Genomic DNA, 20,927 nt, shown 5'->3' with positions numbered 1-20,927 from the left:
CACGATTTATGTTGCGATATTAATTGTGTAATATAGAAATAAGTTCCGAAACAGAAATAATTTCTTAATAAGAATATCATTTTATATTTCTGTGATATTATCGATGTTGTAAAAGGACCTTCGTGATGGTCCTTTATCACTTGTCATATCACCATGTCTGAGCGCGCGAAATATCAGCTCTGTGATTAGTGAACTTTAATTGCCAATAATTTAAAAATTATTGTAGCCTCGAAATTTTCGTATTAGAATTTTCGTCTTAGAATGTTCCAAAGAATATGGTCTTAAAAAGAAATGCGCCAATTTTGGGACATCCTGTATATAATATATATGTATATATATATATATATATATATATATATATATATATACGAGAGTCTGAAAAGTTTTGAGCCTTAACATGAAGATGACGTTACTCGTCAAAACCATTCTAGTACTATAATAGTATATGCTTTGAAAGACTTTTGTGAAAATTTCAACCATTTTGGACGCTCAGTTGTTGTTTGACAGTCGTTTGTATCAGTCGATGTCAGTGTTTTTATAAAAATGGAAAAAATTGAATATCGTGCCGTGATTAAATTCTTACATTTGAAAGGCAATACGCCTGCGCAAATTAAAATCGAGTTGGACTGTTTACGGAGGCTCTGCCCCATCATTTGTCACCGTAAAAAGATGGACAGCTGAATTTAAACATGGTCGTACCAGCTTGGTTGATGATAAGCGTTCAAGACGGCCAAAAACTGCGACCACCGCTGATAACATCGAAAATGTTCACCAAATGGTACTGGACGACCGTCGAAAGTTAGAGAGATAGCAGAGGCTATGGGCATATCGAAAGAACGCGTTTGTCATATTTCAGTCAATAGACTGAAGAATTGGATATGCGCAAACTATCCGCGTGTTGGGTGCCGCGCTTGCTCACTTTGGACCAAAAACGAATTTGAATGAACATTTCCAAGGCCCTGTTAGAGCGGTTCAAGCGAAACGAGTCAGATTTTTTGCGTCGATTCATAACTATAGATGAAACTTGGATCCACCACTACACTCCACAGACAAAAGAACAGTCAAAACAGTGGACTGCAAAGGGTGAACCTGCTCCGAAAAAGGTGAAGACGGTTCCATCAGCTGGGAAGGTAATGGCGACTGTTTTTTAGAATAGTCACAGAATTGTGTGTATCGACTATCTTGAAAAAGGTAAAACAATAACGGGAGCGTATTACGCATCATTAGTTGATAAACTGAAAGCAGAAATTGCAAAAAAACGGCCGCATTTAAAGAAGAAGAAAGTGCTGTTCCATCAAGACAACGCACCTCATACTTCGGCGGTCGTCATGGCCAAAATTCACGAACTGCACTTCGAATTGGTTGACCACCCACCGTATTCACCAGATCTGGTCCTTAGCGACTTTTTCCTGTTTCCTAAGCTGAAGGTTTCGCTTGGAGGACAGAGATTTTCATCGAACGAGGAGGTCATCGTATACGTAAACGCCTATTTTGCGGAGCAAGATGCCAATTACTATTTGGAGGGGTTAAAGAGTAACCTCTTTTCCCATCGATACTCTAACGTGTATCGACTTAAAAGGAGATTATGTTGAAAAATAAAACTATATTTGATCGAAAAAATACTTGTTTCTATGTTAAGCTCAAAACTTTTCAGACTACCCTCGTACGTATATTATAATATACATATACAATATACATATATTCTTTCGAATCCTCACGACCGGTACTCCAGAGAGATGATGGTCCTATTCTCTCGATGGATGCAGGTCGGACTGCAACGGCGACACTCTCCAATGCCATTGGCAAATATACAAATAATTCTCCTGGAGCATGACAGGAGAGATTGCATCAAGCATGGTTCGAGCCCCCGAATAAGAAGGGAGAGTGTGCATCACAGCGGGGCCCGACCACGAACCAGTCGTGAAAACTCGTAATTATTTTGCGAAAAAATACCACCTCAACCAGGAATCGAACCTGGATCTCCTGCTTACCGGACAGGTATATTATCCCTTCGACTACCGAGGCATGTGATGATATTTATCGCAAATAACGTATTTGCAAATCTAGTATCTATTGAAGGAGTTAGGTGTCTTACTGCTCGTACTAGATTCTGAGCTTAGTTTTAAAATCTGAGACATCTCTGCGAGATAGTTTACTATCCGGGTAATTGTCTTCTCGAGCTTTTTTAAACTTGAAATAAAGATGGTCCTATTTTCTCGATGGATGCAGGTCGAACCGCAGCGGCGATACTCTCCAATGCCATTCTTATCCCTGAGAAATATATTAAATTTTAATTCAAACTGTTTTCTATTTGTCTACCACATAATTCAGTGTTATTATTAAAAGTAGTTTTAATGCGATCTGGGCGCGAAGTTTTTGTATGTCGTTTTCTTTTACACATCAGATTTTCTTTTATATTGTATTTTTATATAAACATAAGTACAATTAAAACGGTCTCGCTTTTCCGCGCGGAGAGCGGTCAGTCGGTTACCAGGAGGGGAAGCGAGGACGTTGGAGACAGAAAGTTGATTATCAAGTTGTTAGGCGATAATTATAAGAAATAACAATGATTTATTCCAATAACAGTGGTGTGATGGAATGCACCGAATCTTCGCGTCAATGTTCGTGGCCGTGGACGGGCGAGACGGCGATCGGCGCGCGGATAGTGTTTGGATACAAAGTGAGATATCGCTCTGGCGGTCGGCGCGATACTGATCGCGGCGCGAAGTTTGGTGGCGCGGGGCGCGCGCGGCGGCGGCGGTGTCGCACGTGTTCGTCGCGAACCTTTAAATCAGTGGTGATTTAAAACGTGCACGTGTGTCGCGGGCGTTGTCGCGAGGGTAGATATTCGCGAGGTCGTCGGATCGTTTAGATCGGAGAACGGGTGTGCCCATTCCCTGCCGAGAGGCTCGGCTGACGGGAAGTGCGCCCCTCGTCTGTCGTAATGAATGCCGAGTGAACTCGGCCAGCCGGGGAGGGCCCCAGCTGTGTGCGGAGAAAAAGGTGGCGATGCCGAGTGTACTCGGCCGATCAGGGCGTACCCTGGTGCTCGGAGAGGAACGGTGGTATCGGGGAGAGCCCCAATGCCCGGCGGAGAAATCTCGGGAACGGCGGAGTCGGATCGAACGAACTCGACGCGCTGGGGAGACCCCAGCAACTCTCGGCTTGCCGTGCGAGATACGGAGATACGGCCAGACCAAGCGAACTTGACGCGTTGGGGAGGGCCCCAACAAAACTCAGGCTTGCTACCGGTTTCGGATGCTCGCTTCCTTGAGACAGGCTCTCGGAAAACGAGCGAGGAACAGGAATCAACGAGGTGTGAGTTCCTATGGAGAGCGATGCCTTTTTATACCCGAAATCGACCTCGGTATTTTCGGTCAGATCGGTCGGATTGGTCGATCTCGGGGTTAGCATCCCTCTCCCCAGGAGCGGAAAAAAGGATCGGGTATAATTGGTTTTTTGGGGATTAGAAGGAATAGGAGCGGGGAATGGTTAAGGGTAGAGAAGGAATTCGGTTGGAAAATAACGGCGCGGTGCGGGGGTGATCACGCGCTTGTTGACGCGGTCGTGGCGCGGTGCAGGATGCTCGCTCGCTTGCATGGCGCGGCGTCGGTGCGGCGCAAGGAAATATCACGAAAATACACATGTTTTCGTGGTATTCTCCGACGCTTCGGAATTCGCGTATCGTGATACTTAAAAAAGGAGGCATAAATGCCTCTTGCGGCCACTGCCGCACTCCGCCTGTTGTTCGGCGGTCCCCGACGGATGGTCCGTCGGGGGAAAATCGAAGGAGGGACGGAGCGGAGGGATGCGCTCCGTTACACAATAATTCAATAAAATTTTTTGGCAACTACAAATTGACATTAATTTTGGATTAATAATATCTTTTTTCAAAGTTTCTTTTTTTACTTTATATAATTAAAAGTTTGTGCCAATTTTTGATATCATATTTTTTATAGAAATAATAAAACGATTCAAATAAAAATGAATTACAAAAAAAAAATAAATTTAAATGTAAAGTTCTTTTTACTTTATTAAATTACCGAAGTTGGTGCTAGTTCTTCATATCACATCTTTTGTACCAATATGAAATTTATTATTAAAAAGACTTTTGTAGATGGAAATGTTTGTATAAAATTCTTTCTTTTACATAAATAAGAAAAGGGGCGCGTGAACTTGGCATTATTTTTTAAAAGGTAATTTTATTAGGTATATATTACCTACAAGCTGTTAATATATGTAAAAATATATATATATATGTAACTGTTTTATTTTATATGTAATAAAATAATATATGTTATATATATAATGCGTATGTATAGAATTAATTTTATTTTGTATTTTGTAGGCAAGAAAAAGTTTTTTTGTATATTTTATATATAAATAAAGATATTAATAAAATTTATTTTATGTATGTATATTCAATTTTAATACATGGTCATGAGCTGATTGTTCCAACTTCTTAGTAAGCTAACTGATAGACAAATCATGTATTCGTCTTTATCTAACTTGATGGAAGAACAAAGACAGATACATGATTTAACTATCAGTTAGCTTACCAAGATGTTGAAACAATCGGTCATATAATTCATAATCATATAATTTATAAATTTTTATTGCTTTTAGCAGAGAGAAATCTGAAAGCGAACATGCCCGCGTTTTAACTTGGACTTTTAATAGCTATATCCAATATATTGAAGAAAACAATTCCTCGCGCGCCTAGCAACAATGATCGCCGGGAGGAAATATCTAACCGCGCGCTTACATTCGGTAGGCCGGGTTAATACGGTGATATTTAATAATTAATAACTTATTAACTATTGAAAATTGAAACTTGAAAATTGAAAACTAGTGAAAATTGTAAAATAGTACAGGACTTTTCGACTCAGTTTAGTCCGCTCTATCTACACACGAAAATAGTCTCTATTCTTTTTACATCTGAAAATGAATTCAGAATTAGTGACATAAAAATTAATTAAATTAAAAGAACTAATTCTTTTTGAATTCTCAATGCTATCTGAGTATATGGTATATTTACAAGTGTGAGCAAGATATACTTGTACAAACTAAGAATGCTAATAATATTTTGTAGATATCCTGGATATATACTATAGGATATTTTTAGTATCTACTACGAATACTATAGAGCGGACGTAAGTAATTATTGAATATATATTTCGTATATTGTCGAATAGTATGTATGTCGAATTTTCTGAAAAACAGTATATTAGCTATATACTGTCATGATGTTCTCCGAAGATTTTCAGGTACTACTTGTTCCGTTAGGGAAATTTAATATTTCAATAAAGACATGATCTTTCAAATGATCTAAAAAATTTATTACATTTTAATTTATTAGATTTTATTACATTATTCGAATATAAATTTATCTAAAATTTTCTCTATACTTATATATTTCAAATAGTTCTCAATCGACTTAGTTTTACTCAAATTTTCTATTGAAAAATACGATTCGAGCAGCTATTCACATAGGTTTTCGGTAAATTTAGATCAAATAACTAGCAGATGAAAGAGCAATAAATGCGCTAATCGCTACGTAAACGAATACACTCATTATGTTGAACGATAAGAAATACGTATATGGATGCCACACTATGTGGGTAAATGAATTTTCATAAATACCATGTTATCTATGAATTTTAAATATTCTATGGATTTTTATTGATGAAGGGAAATTTATTTGAAAATTTTCAATAGAGAAATGCGAGAAATTTCAAGAAGATTAGATTTAAGGATTAATTGAAATTTTTTAAGTTATTATATAACAATTATTTGATATAAAATATGCATGATTTTTTAAACAATTTTTATTACTTATTTTTATATAACATAATCTTTACACACTAAACAAGTATGGGCACTAGTAAGTTTTAAATAATAATAGTTTAACAGATTAAAATTTTATTATGATGCGTTAATAATAATAATTTTAATAGTTGATTTAAAAAATTTTGATACTTGATTGCAAATGAGAACAATAATAATTAATATTTTGAATATATTTTTATTTACCAGCGCAACAGTCCGTATCAAGAGGATGGTCTGTGGTCAGTAAAGTCATTCGCTCTAAAATATATATAAACAACATGTCTCTTATTAGGATACCAAAACCGAATCTACTTTTTCGTAAAAAAAGAAATGGCTTGAAGATATTTCGAATAAAAATTATTCGAAGTTTGTCAATATAAAAAAATTGTAGTTTATAAAAATTTATAATCTTAAAAGTTATTATTAAAAAGATAAGAAAATTGTTAAAAAAGCATTATACGAATATAATTTATTTAAAATAAATGAAAACTTTATTAATTTAGCAATAGAATAAATTATGTGAGATATGCAATAAGGAATTTCAATTATTTTATAATTAAACTATGCAAAGATTTTGTTTTCCAGATTTTGAGATACCAAAATACTTACCGCTTGGAGGCTTATAAACCTTTTAAACGTGAAATTGTTGATGCAATCTTGATCGATGTGATGCGGGATTATTTAACCGGCTTGTCAATCTCAGATTTGCAAATCTGCCAAAAAATGTTAGAAGTTCGTAATAAAATTTGCAGAAAGTTTTATAACTGGTAATCTATCGATCAGTTAAACAAATATATTAATTACGTCAAATTAATTAAGAATCTTGAATATATCTAAATATATTTTTTAATTCGTAAATTTAATTAAATTAATGTTTAATATGTAACATTAAGTCATTTTGAAATAATTTCTACTTAAATTTTCATTTCCACAAGAAAGTATTTTACGTATTTTAATTTTATCAGAATGTTTATAAAATCATTTACTAATTACATCATATAAAAAATCTACTTTTTATTTAAGTGACTATATTCATTTTAGTCAATCTTATTGGTGCTTCCAGATACAAAAAAATTGTCGTTGCTATATCAATCGTTCAGAAATTGAAGCAAATCGATTTTGGCAAGTTATGATGTTCAGCGAGATACATATTTGATCCAATGTGTGATCGAACTCCGGAATTTACTGCGACGGGCCTTGTTGTGGGGATTTATTACGAATGAATATATTATTACGAATGAATATGAATATAAGGAAAAAAAATCGATTAAGAGATTTTATGACAGTAAACAATAAGTCTTGATACTCGTTAAATATGTGAATTAAAGGAATATAAATAATACTTCAAATTTTTAGAAATGAAAAAATAAAGAAAAAATAATGAAAACCAGATTAAAGATAAAAATATATTCTACTCATAATAATTAACTTGAATATTTGAAGAAAGGATGATTGATCCATATTCGCACGTGCGCGTGCTTATGCACACACATAAATTATATCACATATGTTTCACGTTTTTCTTTATTGTTATTAAATTAATAATATACACACACACACACACACACACACCATACCCCCCACACCCCATACCCCCCCCACACACACACACACACACACACACACACACACACACACGTATGTATTTATGTATAATATTTATATAAAACAGACGCGAGTGCCTTAATTAATTAATTACAAGCTGGCGCCGCTGCGCCGATACCCATTTTATTTACACTGGAAAAATCAAGCTAATTTTGAAAGAAAGACCAACAAATATTCATATCATGCAAAACAGAATCATTAATCTTCGAAATCATAGATATAAAAGTAATGAAATCTCTTCGTGCTGATATATATGTTTCGGAATGTGAAAGGCCTTAAAAAATTTTGTGATTGTCTTAAAATCGTACAAGCATTTTATAAAATCGTATTTTCAATTTATAATTTCATGACTAATATTAATATTAATATTATAATATTAGGTTTCTGCAATTGTATAAAAATAGAAGAAAGATCGAAAGCGTTTTGATTTAACAAATTACAATTTACTGTATGATTGCAATGCGTATAAAACATTGGAGACTATACAACAAATAGCCTCAATTATCTAAATGAACATTCAACGAATATTTCATAGGTCAAAACAGAATATAAAAAAATAAAAATTATAATCAAAGAAGCATATATTAATAAACATATATTAATCAACTTCGACAAATGAAAAATTTTTGTGCAAAGCATTCTGGCCAAGCATTCAGTAGTCTTGATTTCAAAGATTAAGATTCTTATTTCAGAAAAGGATCTCTGTAAATCCTCCCTTCCAAATTCGCCTATCTTTCATAAGATCTTTATAATAAGGATCAATTATGGATTTACTTATAATCCTATATGCCGATCAATTTTACACATACGAGCTGCACTATGAAGATCCTTGGTCCATTTTTGATGCATACGTTTATTTACAAGAGCGATGATTCACCGCATTTCAAAAATTACAAGTCAATTGCGCAATCAAAGATTTAAGTTTTACCAAAAGCTATTATAAAGATAATTTCTTTCGCACGTAAAGTAAAAAAGTTGTAAAATAAATAAAATAAAAAATGTAATAAATTGTATATAAATTGTATATAAATGTAAAACAAAATGCGTGTTTCAAATAAAAAATATTAAGAATAACAATATTTATCTAAAATCTTAATTAGAAATGCAGAATGTTGAATAAATAAATTTTAGTGACGAGCGTGAAATTTTTCATGAATTAAACTAAAGAGTTTAATATAAATAAAAGAAAATAGTTTAAAAATAAAATAAAAATAAAATAAAATAGTTTAAAAAGTTTTGCTTTTTTAATTTTTTCATACTAAACATTTTCGTAATGGCTTTCTCGGATAAATAAAATATTATTTATTATATTCATTATATTTACAGAAGTTAATCTTTCGTTGATATCCATTGTTTTGAATTTTCAATTTATAATATTTTAAAATTGCTGATCAAGATTAAAAATTCAATTAAAAATAGTTACAACATAATTCTTTTAATTCTTTTCCTTTTCATTCTTATTTGTTTATATAATTAAAAAATTATTAGAATCACTGAACTATTACAAATTATATAAAATGTTATTAAAGACAATTTTTTTAAATGCCGTTCTGCTTAATTTGATTTGATAGAAACAGTGTACAACTTTTACGTTACCTTATATTTCCATTAAAGAAATTTGTCTTTTTATAACATACGTAAAATTAATTATATAAAAAGTTTGTTTGATCGTGCAATTTGCCCGCGATTTTTGGCTTCTATAATACCACAATCAGGATGAAATTATTCTTTTTTCTTCCTTTCTTTCTTTCTTTCTTTCTCGCCTCCAAAAGGAAAGGCGACATTCCACCTCGCCGTGATCGGTATGGAATTATCGAAAGTTCTCATTTTATTTATCTCCATTGTGTATATGTGTGCATGTACATACGATTATTATGTATTTGTGTGTATATGCTGGTACTTGTATGTATGTTACGTTGCATGCTATTATTTGTATATAACACATTTACAATAATAACAATATATTACTTGTCATCAATGACATGCATCTTCAACTCGCATATTATACACACACACACACACACACACACACACACACACACACACACACACACACACACACACACACACACACGTTCACGTACACGCACGCTTACGCATACGTACACGGACATGCACATAGAGTATTTATATACATATATAATTATATATAAAATTATACAGGATGTCACGCCACCGTATTATTTCTTAAGGACATGTTCTTGAGATAATTTTGAGACGAAAATCTTTAATACAAAAATGTTGAGGTTATAATACTTTTCAAATTATAAATGATTAAAGTTGACCAATTGTAGCGGCTAAAGTTACATTACTTAGGCAGGATACAATGTATAGTGATTACACGCTCGGGCAGGATACAATGTACGGTGATAAAGATGTACATATTATTGCATATACATATATATAATTTCAGTATTGACATTAAAATAAGGGGCGACGAATATACCTCTTTGTCATTATATTATTATATCAAGCCTGAGCGTGCGAACTTTAATCGCTACAATTGGTCAACTTTAATCGTTTATAATTTGAAAAGTATTATAGTCTCGATATTTTCGTATCAAGATTTTCGTCTTAAAATTACTTTAAGAACTTGTTCACGTGCGCACGCGTGTGTGTGTGTGTGTGTGTGTGTGTGTGTGCGTACACGCATATATAATTAAAAAAAAAATATAATAGACAATAGTTTAATACGCACATACGCACACGTATACTACGTGTGTGTGCGCAACACGCACGCACGACTTTCTCTTTTTCATTCTTTCACCTGTCCTTATGCAATTATTTAATCGTACATCACAAAGTTTTCAAATGCATGATTTGGATTAAATGTCAGCAATAGCGATGTCATAATAATCATTATGAGAATGCTTGAAAATGGTATTTTTACATAAAATTACGTTTTGCACTTCATAAGCGTTGTGCTAAATGTATTTGTCCTACGAAATGGCAAAATGTCGCTGCAAATGTTACATAATTCGTGTTTAATTACTTTGAGGAAAGTATAAAGATTACAAGGCTAAAAGAACAAATTTATTATAATTAATTATGTACGGAAATATTATCTAAAGGGAAGTAAATGTGCATGTGTGAGAAATATTTTCTGGATAATCTCAGTTACAAATTTGTTGCGTTTTAGCATTCCCTTGTACTAAATTTTTTTTCCTCGCAGTTCTTTTATCATTCGAAGATGAAATAAATATTATACATTTCCAATGAATGTGTGATTACAATTTATGCATATATTTTTACAAAATTAATTTTAAAACAATTTTTATAAAAAATAAAAATGAAATATACGTGTATATCTGCATATACATGCGATAAAATAAAATAAAAGAAAGATTGAAATCAGTACAATTTTCTGGTGAATTTAATTCTCCGATTATATATGCACGATTATATAAGCACGGAAAAATAGCGTTTCCATTGTTACGAAATATACAATAATACACGTACACGCACACGTATACGCACATATCAGAATTTAACTTCTCCAATTTCATTCAATTTCTGTCCTTTTAAAGTTACATGATCTCAATCCAAAACAAAATCATTAAATTATTTCGCGCGAATATAATGTATTTGGTTTCTTTCACACGGCCTTTTCTGTTCCCTCACATTTCTTCACACTGCGTGGCAAATATGTATTTACAGATTTCGAAATTGATCAAGAATTCTTATATATTATAGATCTCCCTTTTTCTCTTTATCTTTCTCTCGCTCTGTCGTTCTCTCTCTCACGTCATTATAAAAAATTGATTCATTTCGCCTTAAATCGTTAACACTTTCCTTCCGCCTCTTCTGTCTCGGACCTCCTTTTCTTTCCTATCCTTGATAAGAAGTCAATCATCCGGATACCAATCAGATATTTCAGCCATATCTCAAATATTGCATTCTATGCTTTATTTTTATATTAAAATTTGAAAATATTTGACAATATTATTTAAATGTCATATTCGATTTTATTAAAAAATGATATTAAAATATCTTAATAAGTAAACCTTGATTAAAGTATTTGCTAAAATTGCATTGGTTGGAATTATTATTATTAACATTATAAAGTTCTAAATAATCAATGTTGTAATGCTATATGTTATAATGCAATGTTGAAATTTATTTTTAACAAATTGATGTTATCTTTTATCAAAATATAATATAAATATTGGCAAAACTGACAAAATCTTATATTAATTAAATTTTCTTATTGCACAATCTAACAAATCAAATTTATTGTTTTTCAAATATAATCCTATTAGTAATAATTATATAAAAATAATTATAGTATTCAAGTTAAAACATGCTAATTTGACAAATTTTATTATGCTTTAATGTATGATTTTGCATAATAGCTAGTCCTTCCTCTCTTTCTCCTTCTCTCTTTCTAAAACTTTTTTATATTTAAAAGATTATATCGTTGATCGTTGAATTAATAACACGTAGTTCGCGATAAGCATTGTCTTGAAATTCAGAAAAATTATTCGACACGAAGACCCAGTCTGCCGATGGAAGCCATCTATTGTCTATTTGTTTAAAAGATTATATGTTTTATAATTTATATAAAATCGAATATATTGCTTGAATTTAAAAATACTTGATATAAAAGCTCTTAAATTTAAAACATTTTTTAATAAATATAATAATAAATTAAAAAATATGAATATATATAAAGCATAAAAAAATTTTTTTCGAACTAATAAATACCAATTTTTTTCAGATGTTTTATCAATATATGGACTATAATATTTTATGTCAAAAATAAAACTATTATTTATCTAAAAAGTTGTTCAGTAATTCAATTAACTGTAAAGATAATATGAAAGAAAAAGACTTCGAGAGCAGTTTTGATAAAGGAAATACGTACATATCTTAATTTTGTCTATATTTTTATAAATACACTCAATTTCATAAAATTCGCTAATAAATCTCATAAATCAGCATCAACTGGTATCTAGATAATGAACATCCACTGATTCGTCCCTGCAAGAAGGCTCGCGGCCATCGTCATACGGCCGTCGCGGTGCTACGAAAAATATTTCCAAGATCAAGCCATCACAGACAATAGTTCCGGATGTCGGAGGTGCAAGGGATTATACTGTGCTGAGACGAAAGACGTGCGCACTTTCAAGGTTCTCCCTAAAGTTAGCTAAGGTCGCTCTTACAATAATAACAAGATTTGATTCTATTTACATCTAGCTCTCCTTTCCTTCAGTATTCTATTTAATACTTCGAAGAAGTAAATGCTAAACATGCTAAACTCTACAAAATCTCAGATGATCCGTAGAGCACACATCCGTCGTCGTTGCGGGACATTTACGATCTGTGCATATTTACATTTCGTCGGCGATTCAGAGTCCTAGGCTCTCTCAATGCCCACTGGATTTCGACCAGCCCGCATCAAGAGCCACTCACTACGCTGGGACTTAATAAAGTTAATAATGTTAAGGCATCGTCGTGCGTCGACGAACACGAGTTTTTCTCTGACGTTCGTTGGCAGTAGCGAAAATGTCGGTCGGGATCCATCACTTTCACCCGCTCGATCCAGGCACTATCAAACTCCCATGTCCCCCGAACGCACCATGATATCATTCTTACACAGACGAATAACACAGACGATTGAAAAATGATCATAAGTCTTCAAAATTCGGAAAACTCCTAAAATTTTAAAGATAGATCTTTGAGTTCATGGAATTTCAGATGTTTGGTGATTCGAATTGAGTCATCATGGAAGCGCGCAGTTATTAAATAAGAGAATTATTTTATATTTTCAAAGTTTGCGTTTTGCAAACTTGCGATTAAAATAAAATGTGAGACAATCTTTGAACTTCGATGAATCAGATCGGTAAATGTCGATTAAAGACCAAAATAATGATAATCCTTTTTATTCTTTCTTCACTTTTATCGGAGAAAGAAATTACCTTTTCATTTTTTAAACTTTTTTAAAAATCCAATATTTTTTTGTTTTATAAAGAGATGTCTTTTTTTCTCTGGGTATATACAATAAAGGAAAATATTTATCAATCTTGTCCAATTTTTGTACAAACTTAAGAATCATTTTTTTTCTGGTATTTCTTCCAACCAAGATGAAGAAAAATATTTATTGATTTTCTTTTAATTTCCTCAGAAATTTTAAAATATTCTTATTCTAATTTTGCACTTAATTCCATCAAAAATTAAAAAAAATTTCTATTTTTTTTCTATGTTTCCTCAAAAATCTAAGAAGCTTCTCTTTTAATTGCTTTCAGACAACTTTCTTCAACTTCATATAATTGAAGCTTTCAATGATTTCGAAGGTTGGCAATTTATCCTTCAAACGAAAATGTCCTTTTCTTTTTATTCAATTTCAGCCAATATTGCGGCTTCGGACGCGGGAGTCTACGAAAAGCGTCGTTAGAACGAGCGCAGCGAACAGTAACGACATATCCTGATAGTGCGTGCAACGATGAAGAAGTCGGGGACCGGGTGGAACAAGTTCGCGCTCGAGTGTGAACCGCGGCCCCGGGTGTCATACCGACTCTTCTCGCTTGAAATTGATATTTTGAGAGGCGCAGAAGTCACGGGTAAACGGTATGCAATTAAACAGTTTGCATACTTCACACTCGTACACTGGCACGTTGTAGAAGAGAGCAAGCAGCAGAGCGAATAATCCCACAATCAAGATCAAACAGATCCAGATCAACAGAATTTTTCGTCTGCGATCATAATGGCCAAATGAAATAAACGGCATAAGCGCATAGGCCGTCAGGAAGCCGAAGATGAAGCCGAATAGATGCGCGTAGTTATCTATCCACGGTAAAATACCCAGCACCAGCAGCCCTAGCAGAATCAGGATTAACTTGGACAATGCGCGACGTGGATGCTTCAGCATTGGCCAACAATGCAGCACCTCGACAACCAGCGTGGCAAGAAGAGCAAAATGTGCACCAGCTGGACCAACCTGTAATAAAATAGAAAACATAGTAACATTGTTGACGAATCCAAAAGGGATGGGGCCCGTTTGACTACGTTGCAATTGACTACCAGCTACTCATAGCGTTTGAACACAGGAAAACTTCTAGGTACCGGCCGCTGTGAGTGGCTATGGTCAAACGGGATGTTCCCATCCAAAAGTGGAAAGCTTATTTTTAGGAGCATACAGGATAAGTTTTTTAACTTAAGATTACAAAAATATTTCGAAAAACAAGCATTACAAAAAAAAATTCCAAATAAACCCTTAATATTTTCGAGGGAGCAATTTCGAGTGGCACCCGTTTGACCACGTTAATATTGACTACAGTCCCATTTGATCACGTTGCGATTAGCTACATTGCAATTAACTATGTTGATATTGATCACATTGTAATTGACCACCCGATTGACCACAATCCCGTTTGACCACCGTCCCGATTGACCACCGTCCCGATTGACCACAATTCCATTTGATCACCGATTGACCACCGTTCCGATTGACCGTTTTGAAATTGATAATATTCAATGTACTATTCTTATCACTGCGTTTAATAGCATTTTTTATTTTATATCAAGTAATATGTTGATCACGGTTCGACCATTGTCCCGATTGACCACCGTCCCGATTGACCACCGTCCCGATTGACCACCGTCCTGATTAACCACCGTTCCGATTGATTATCGTCCCAATTGATCGTTTTGAAATTGATAATATTTAATGTACTATTCTTATCATTGCGTTTAATAGCATTTTTTTATTTTATATCAAGTAATATGTGTAGTCTACTGCAGTACGCGGGATATTCGTGTTCTTCTAACTCTTCCGAATCTGACATATTACAATAAAAATAAATCTCAAATCTTAGTAAAGAAATTTTTTTTAATTGATCTCTCCAGATGAAGAGAACTTTCCCCAGCTACGTATCTTCCCACGATTATACAATACAGGTCCTCTATTTCCCCTATTTTTTAATCCTTTTTTTCACTTTTAATCTCTTGTGCAATTAAGCACCTTCTCTTAATTGGATATAAGTTTCCACAAGAAATTATCAAAAATAGTGAAGCAATATATATGGAAAACCTGAATTTGAATCTGCTATCCATTTATGAGTCGATCGCGTTAAACACTGAGCAATGCGTCACTCCGTAAAGAAAAGTTAATTTTCCAGAGGTTATGAAATATGTCAGATGTATTATATAAATATGAATAAAATTTCGTATAAATATATATATATTCATACAAAATTTTGGTTAACTTATTAATTGTTTTAATAATACAGACATAATACAGACATAATACAGATAATTATATAATGCATCTGATATATTTCATAACCTCTAGAAAGCTAATCTTTCTTTACATATTATCAAGATTTAAGGTTAATTATTATGTATGATTGCAATATGTAAAATTCAGAAGAGTTAGGAGAACACGAATATTTCGCGTATTACAATAGACTATACATATTACTTGATATAAAATAAAAAATGCTATTAAACGCAATGATAAGAATAGTACATTGAATATTATCAATTTCGAAACGATCAATTGGGACGGTGGTCAATCGGGACAGTGGTCAATCGGGACAGTGGTCAATCGGGACAGTGGTCAATTAGGACGGTGGTCAATCGGGACAATGGTTATCGAACCGTGATCAACATATTACTTGATATAAAATAAAAAATGCTATTAAACGCAGTGATAAGAATAGTACATTGAATATTATCAATTTCAAAACGGTCAATCGGGATGGTGGTCAATCGGTGATCAAATGGAATTGTGGCCAAACGGCACTGTGGTCAATCGGGACTGTGGTCAATTGCAATGTGGTCAATATCAACGTAGTCAATCGCAATGTGGCCAATCGCAATGTGATCAATTGGGACTATGGTCAATATTAAACGTGGTTAAACGGGACGCTCCCGGGCAATTCCCGCAAAAGTTAACCATCTCCCGCTCCCCTTTGGGGGTAACTTTGAAATCTTAAATAGGAACCCCTATTTTTTATTGCAGATTCAGATTTTACATTCAAAAACACGTAAATTTTATCTGAAACATTTTTTTTATTAATTTCCCTTTTTTCATTTAATTTCCGTTATGTCTATGTCGTTAATCGTGAGTAAAGCTAAGAATGGATAAAAGATTATCGTAGACATCTAATAATTTTCGATAATTCGAAAAACATGTTTCAGACAAAAGTTATTTTTTTTCAACATAGCATCATTATCCAATAAAACATGGGGATTTCCTTTGAAGAAAACAAAGGTTAACAAAAATTTTCGCCAAATGCAGTGCGATCAGGAATCGAAAAAAACGTTTCAGACAAAATTTACATGTTTTTGGACGTAGAATCTGAATCTGCAGTAAAAAGTAGGGCTTTTCATTTAAGATTTCAAAATTATCCCCCGCTCCACCTCTAGAGGAGGGGGGACGGGAGGCAGTTAACTTTTGCGGGATAGAATTGCACCCTCAAAAATATTGAGGGTTTATTTGGAACATTTTTTTCGCACAATGCTTGTTTTCCCAAATTTTTACAGTTTCGTTAAAAAACTCACTCTGTATAAGGAATTATAGGAGTGTAGCCAATCGAAAAATAATATATTTTCCAAATTATGTAAAAGTCTTATTTAAATAAAAAGAATAGTTTGGAAAAATTTTGGAAAAATATACTTTAATTACTCAGAAAAATAAGATTCAAAATCCTAATCCTAATTAGAACAAATATGCAATTAGATAAACAATAATAACATTCTATATAAATAAAATAATTAAGTAGCAATTAATATGGTGGTCACGATAACTCAAACACAGTTTATTTGATCAATTTAAAATTAATAATATTAATTATTTATTAAATTAAATCAATTTAAAATAAAATAATATTAAAGTTAAATAAAGTAACATTTTAATAACATTCCATATCGATTTATAGAAGCTTTCTTATTTCTAATTTTTTTCATAAATTATAATACAAGAAGAAACATTTCGGAAAAAAACGCAATTCTCTAATTTAGATAAGTCTAGACTTGCATAAAATAAAATTAAAAAAATTCTATTTTAAACTGAAAATAACGAGTATTATAACAAAAATATGCCTTTCTAACCTTGGATAATTTATCCAAACAAAATCTTAATATATATATATATATATATATATATATATAATATATACATAAAAGCTATAATTAATATTCATGTTATTATTATTTATTTAATTATATATTTGTTCTAATTTGGCACATTATTTTCTTTTTACTAAAAACATGTTTTTTCAAAATGGAACACGTTATTTATTATTTTTTTAAATAGAAATATTATATGATATTGAAAATATTCTATTTTTTTAGCCATTACTTAAAAAATGAAGAGATAAAGATTTTATAGCAATATTATATAATCAAATAATTGTTTACAAATATTATGTATTAATTCACTGTTATTTAATTCTTGTTTTCGTACACAACCTTAATTTTTGATATTAATTTTAGGTAATAAAATTTGTTACAAAGCGATAGAATTATTTTTCAATACAATATTTGTATTTATACGAATCAAAGCTAGTTAAAAATGCTGTAAATAATTTTTACTCGAATCGTACTAAATATATCCTACAAAAATATATCCTAAATATCACGTAAATTTTTCGACCGGTTGAAAAGTTTGCGTGATGTTTAGAATCTTCATTACAAAAACAATTTCTAATGACAAAATAAATCTAATGAATTAAATAAGTTACATTCGATTAAATAAGATTACATTGTTGAAGTCACATAATTACAGGTCGGTTCGCGTAAGTCGTCTTACAGTTGTTCTAATATAGAAATTAAGTGAGAAGACCGTATAAATCACCGTATAAATTAATCAACCTGGATTGACAAAAATTGAACGGTTGGTTCGATATAGTTAGTAATAATCATGTCTCAATAACAATAAATTGAATATCAATTTACAAAGACGTAATAGGTACAATATACGCAAATTGAAAAAAAATTTTTAAAAAAATCAAAGTAAATCGCCCGTACCTGATAAAAAGCAGACAAACCAACCAAAGTAAATTATCTCTTTCATGGTAATTGTATGAAGTTCAACGTGGAGCGTGAAAAGGATAAAAAGGAAAGATAGAAGAAGGGGAAATAGGAAGGAGAAGGGAGATAAGATAGTTAACAAGGACAAGAAAAAAACATAAGGGATAAATAATTACACGGTTAGCAGGAAGAGAAGGAATTAAGAATCGATATACGAAACATCGAAAAGCAATTCCATATCGCTTTGTTTATTAAGGTCGTGATTGGTTGTTTTTAATATGTACCATTTCGGAAACAAATCTTTTGAAGAAGGAAGGTTCATTATCTAAAATTTTAACATTATCCCAATCAAAGGTATGGTTTCCCGAGGATCGATGGATGGACGGGGATCCACTTTTTTTATTGCTGTCAGTAATATGTTCGTAGACTCTGGTTTTAAATCGTCGTTTTGTTTGTCCAATGTAAGAAGCATCGCAGTCGATGCTGTTAATTTTATAGATAACATCACAACGAGACATGCGTTCTAATCTGTCATTGCTTGTAATTATGAAAGTCTTGAGCGTATTTGGTAGTGAGAAAGCGATTTTTAGATATGTTTTTTCTTATTGTGTATCGGTCGGAAGCTCTCCGAAATATTATCCACATATGGAATCGTAAAACATGTTGTTTGTTCTACTTTCGGTCATCAATGACATGTACAATTAAATTATTTTACTTTAGAATAAGAAATTTCAATCTTTTATATATTGTGTCTCAAAAATTGTCTTGATAGAATATCTAAAAAATATATATGTTCTGTAATAACCCTAACAGCACGCGATATACTGCAAATCATCCCATTTTCATACTGCTTGTACTGTGATTATCTATAACGTACTGAGATCCACGCTAGAACATCATTGACAATATCATTCCGGTTTTCTTTTGCGCGCGTATGTTCTCAGGATTTACACAGCGGTACATACGCTTTTTCATCGCACGTGTATATTCTCAGGTTATACTCAGAGGTACGGAAATGATACGTACGCCTTTCTATCGCACGCGTATACTCTATACATAACATTTGTCACGAAATATTATCGTCATAAATATATCGTCATTTAATCGTTATTTTTAAGCCATTTTTAATAAATAAATAATAAAATAACATTATTAATTATTATCTTTCTTTAATTAACTAATTAATTATAATATATAAATAAAAAAAATATTTTGTATATTTAATACAATTATTAACAAATTTATAAACAAGTAAACAAAGTATATAATAACAATTTATAAATAATTTTCATAAGAAAAATAATTCTCATTAAACATAATATATTCACGGCTTTATATATGTAATTAAATTATTTACAATTACATATGCAATCGAGATTTTAAAATTGAGACTGTTTATACGTACAATATAGTAACATTCATTAACTAGAGCTATCATATTTTATGTCAAAATTCTATTCTCTATATACTTATATCATCATTTCAGTAACAGACTTCATCCTAACATAGAAGTGAAGCAGCATCGAGGATCCCAGGATCCCAAGTTGAATGAGTGGTCGTTTTAAAAACATGGTACCAAGATAAAAGATATTTCATCACTTTTTCTTATTTTTTTTAATTTTTTAATTTTGTTCACTTATTTTCCGTAAGGGATGTCATGTGTATTATAGATTTTCAGTACTAGCAATCAATATCGGAACGCAATCATAATCTACTGAAAACTTCCCGTTTTCATTCCTTTCTTAATATTGTTATTATTCGCTGCGAATATTCGCGGCAAAATTCCATGGAAGGTGTTACCCCCCCCCCCCGGACATAGGAACATATTTAGAACGTATGTTCTGAGATGATCGCAATATACGAACGTACGCGTGCTGTTAGGGAAAATGTCAATGACTATTAGATAATTTTTTAAATGGAATTATGGATATGATAAATAAAAAGATTCTGCTCGCCAAAACATAATGACATCAATTTTATGTTGAAGTAGATGATGGGAGTTAAAGTTAAGAAATCTAAAAAGTTGGTTTACTATAGCAATCGAAAATGATTTTCCTGTTATCATTAATAATAAACATGATGTTGAAGAAACTGAGACGATTCTCCGTTCGCACCTTGATTGTGAATTGTAGACGCTGCAACGAGTTAAAATTTGCAAGGAATGTAACATGTTGCCGGGAGTGCAAAGTAATATGTCTACATAACGATAATAAAAAAAGAGCTGGCACGGTAAGCACTCAATTACAGTCTCTTCAAGGTTTCGTAACAAGATCTGTAATAATCGGCGACAAAGGGGCTCATAGGAATACCAAAGATCTGTTTGTAGTATCTATTATTAAAAGTAAAAAAGGTAAAGTTTGATGATTAAATTTATGACTATAATCATCATCAAGAAGTAATGTTTTTTTTTCTGAATTTGATTCCATTTCTTTTTCATAACCAGAAGATTTGTAGGCACATCCCTGGCTGAGATGATATTTTTTGTAATATACATTTCCTGTGGGAGGGATAATAAAAGA

At 32.2% G+C, this 20,927-nt stretch overlaps 1 protein-coding gene and 1 pseudogene across 7 annotated transcripts in view; one reads left to right on the top strand and one right to left on the bottom strand.

Moving 5' to 3' along the window:
- LOC105423454 (uncharacterized) overlaps positions 1-7,387 on the top strand; it is a 13,857-nt pseudogene extending 6,470 nt beyond the window's left edge. Inside the window, exons 2-4 of the transcript XR_016138545.1 lie at positions 6,018-6,068; positions 6,415-6,596; positions 6,893-7,387. The product of XR_016138545.1 is annotated as an uncharacterized LOC105423454 (transcript). The remainder of the gene's footprint in view (positions 1-6,017; positions 6,069-6,414; positions 6,597-6,892) is intronic.
- Positions 7,388-10,896: 3,509 nt separating this feature from the next.
- rho-5 (rhomboid-5) overlaps positions 10,897-20,927 on the bottom strand; it is a 473,385-nt gene continuing 463,354 nt past the window's right edge. For all 6 annotated transcript variants that reach the window (XM_089073458.1, XM_089073459.1, XM_089073457.1 and 3 more), the window contains one exon: positions 10,897-14,371. In XM_089073458.1, coding sequence (XP_088929584.1) covers positions 13,940-14,371 — 432 coding nt within the window. In that variant the 3' untranslated portion in view covers positions 10,897-13,939. The remainder of the gene's footprint in view (positions 14,372-20,927) is intronic.

This window comes from Pogonomyrmex barbatus, unplaced genomic scaffold (genome assembly GCF_055798465.1).
Source record: "Pogonomyrmex barbatus isolate J1 unplaced genomic scaffold, ASM5579846v1 scaffold15, whole genome shotgun sequence".
In the NCBI taxonomy this organism is placed as follows: domain Eukaryota; kingdom Metazoa; phylum Arthropoda; class Insecta; order Hymenoptera; family Formicidae; genus Pogonomyrmex; species Pogonomyrmex barbatus.
Note: the sequence above shows the minus strand (reverse complement) of the source record. Positions and strands in the feature narration are given on the sequence as shown.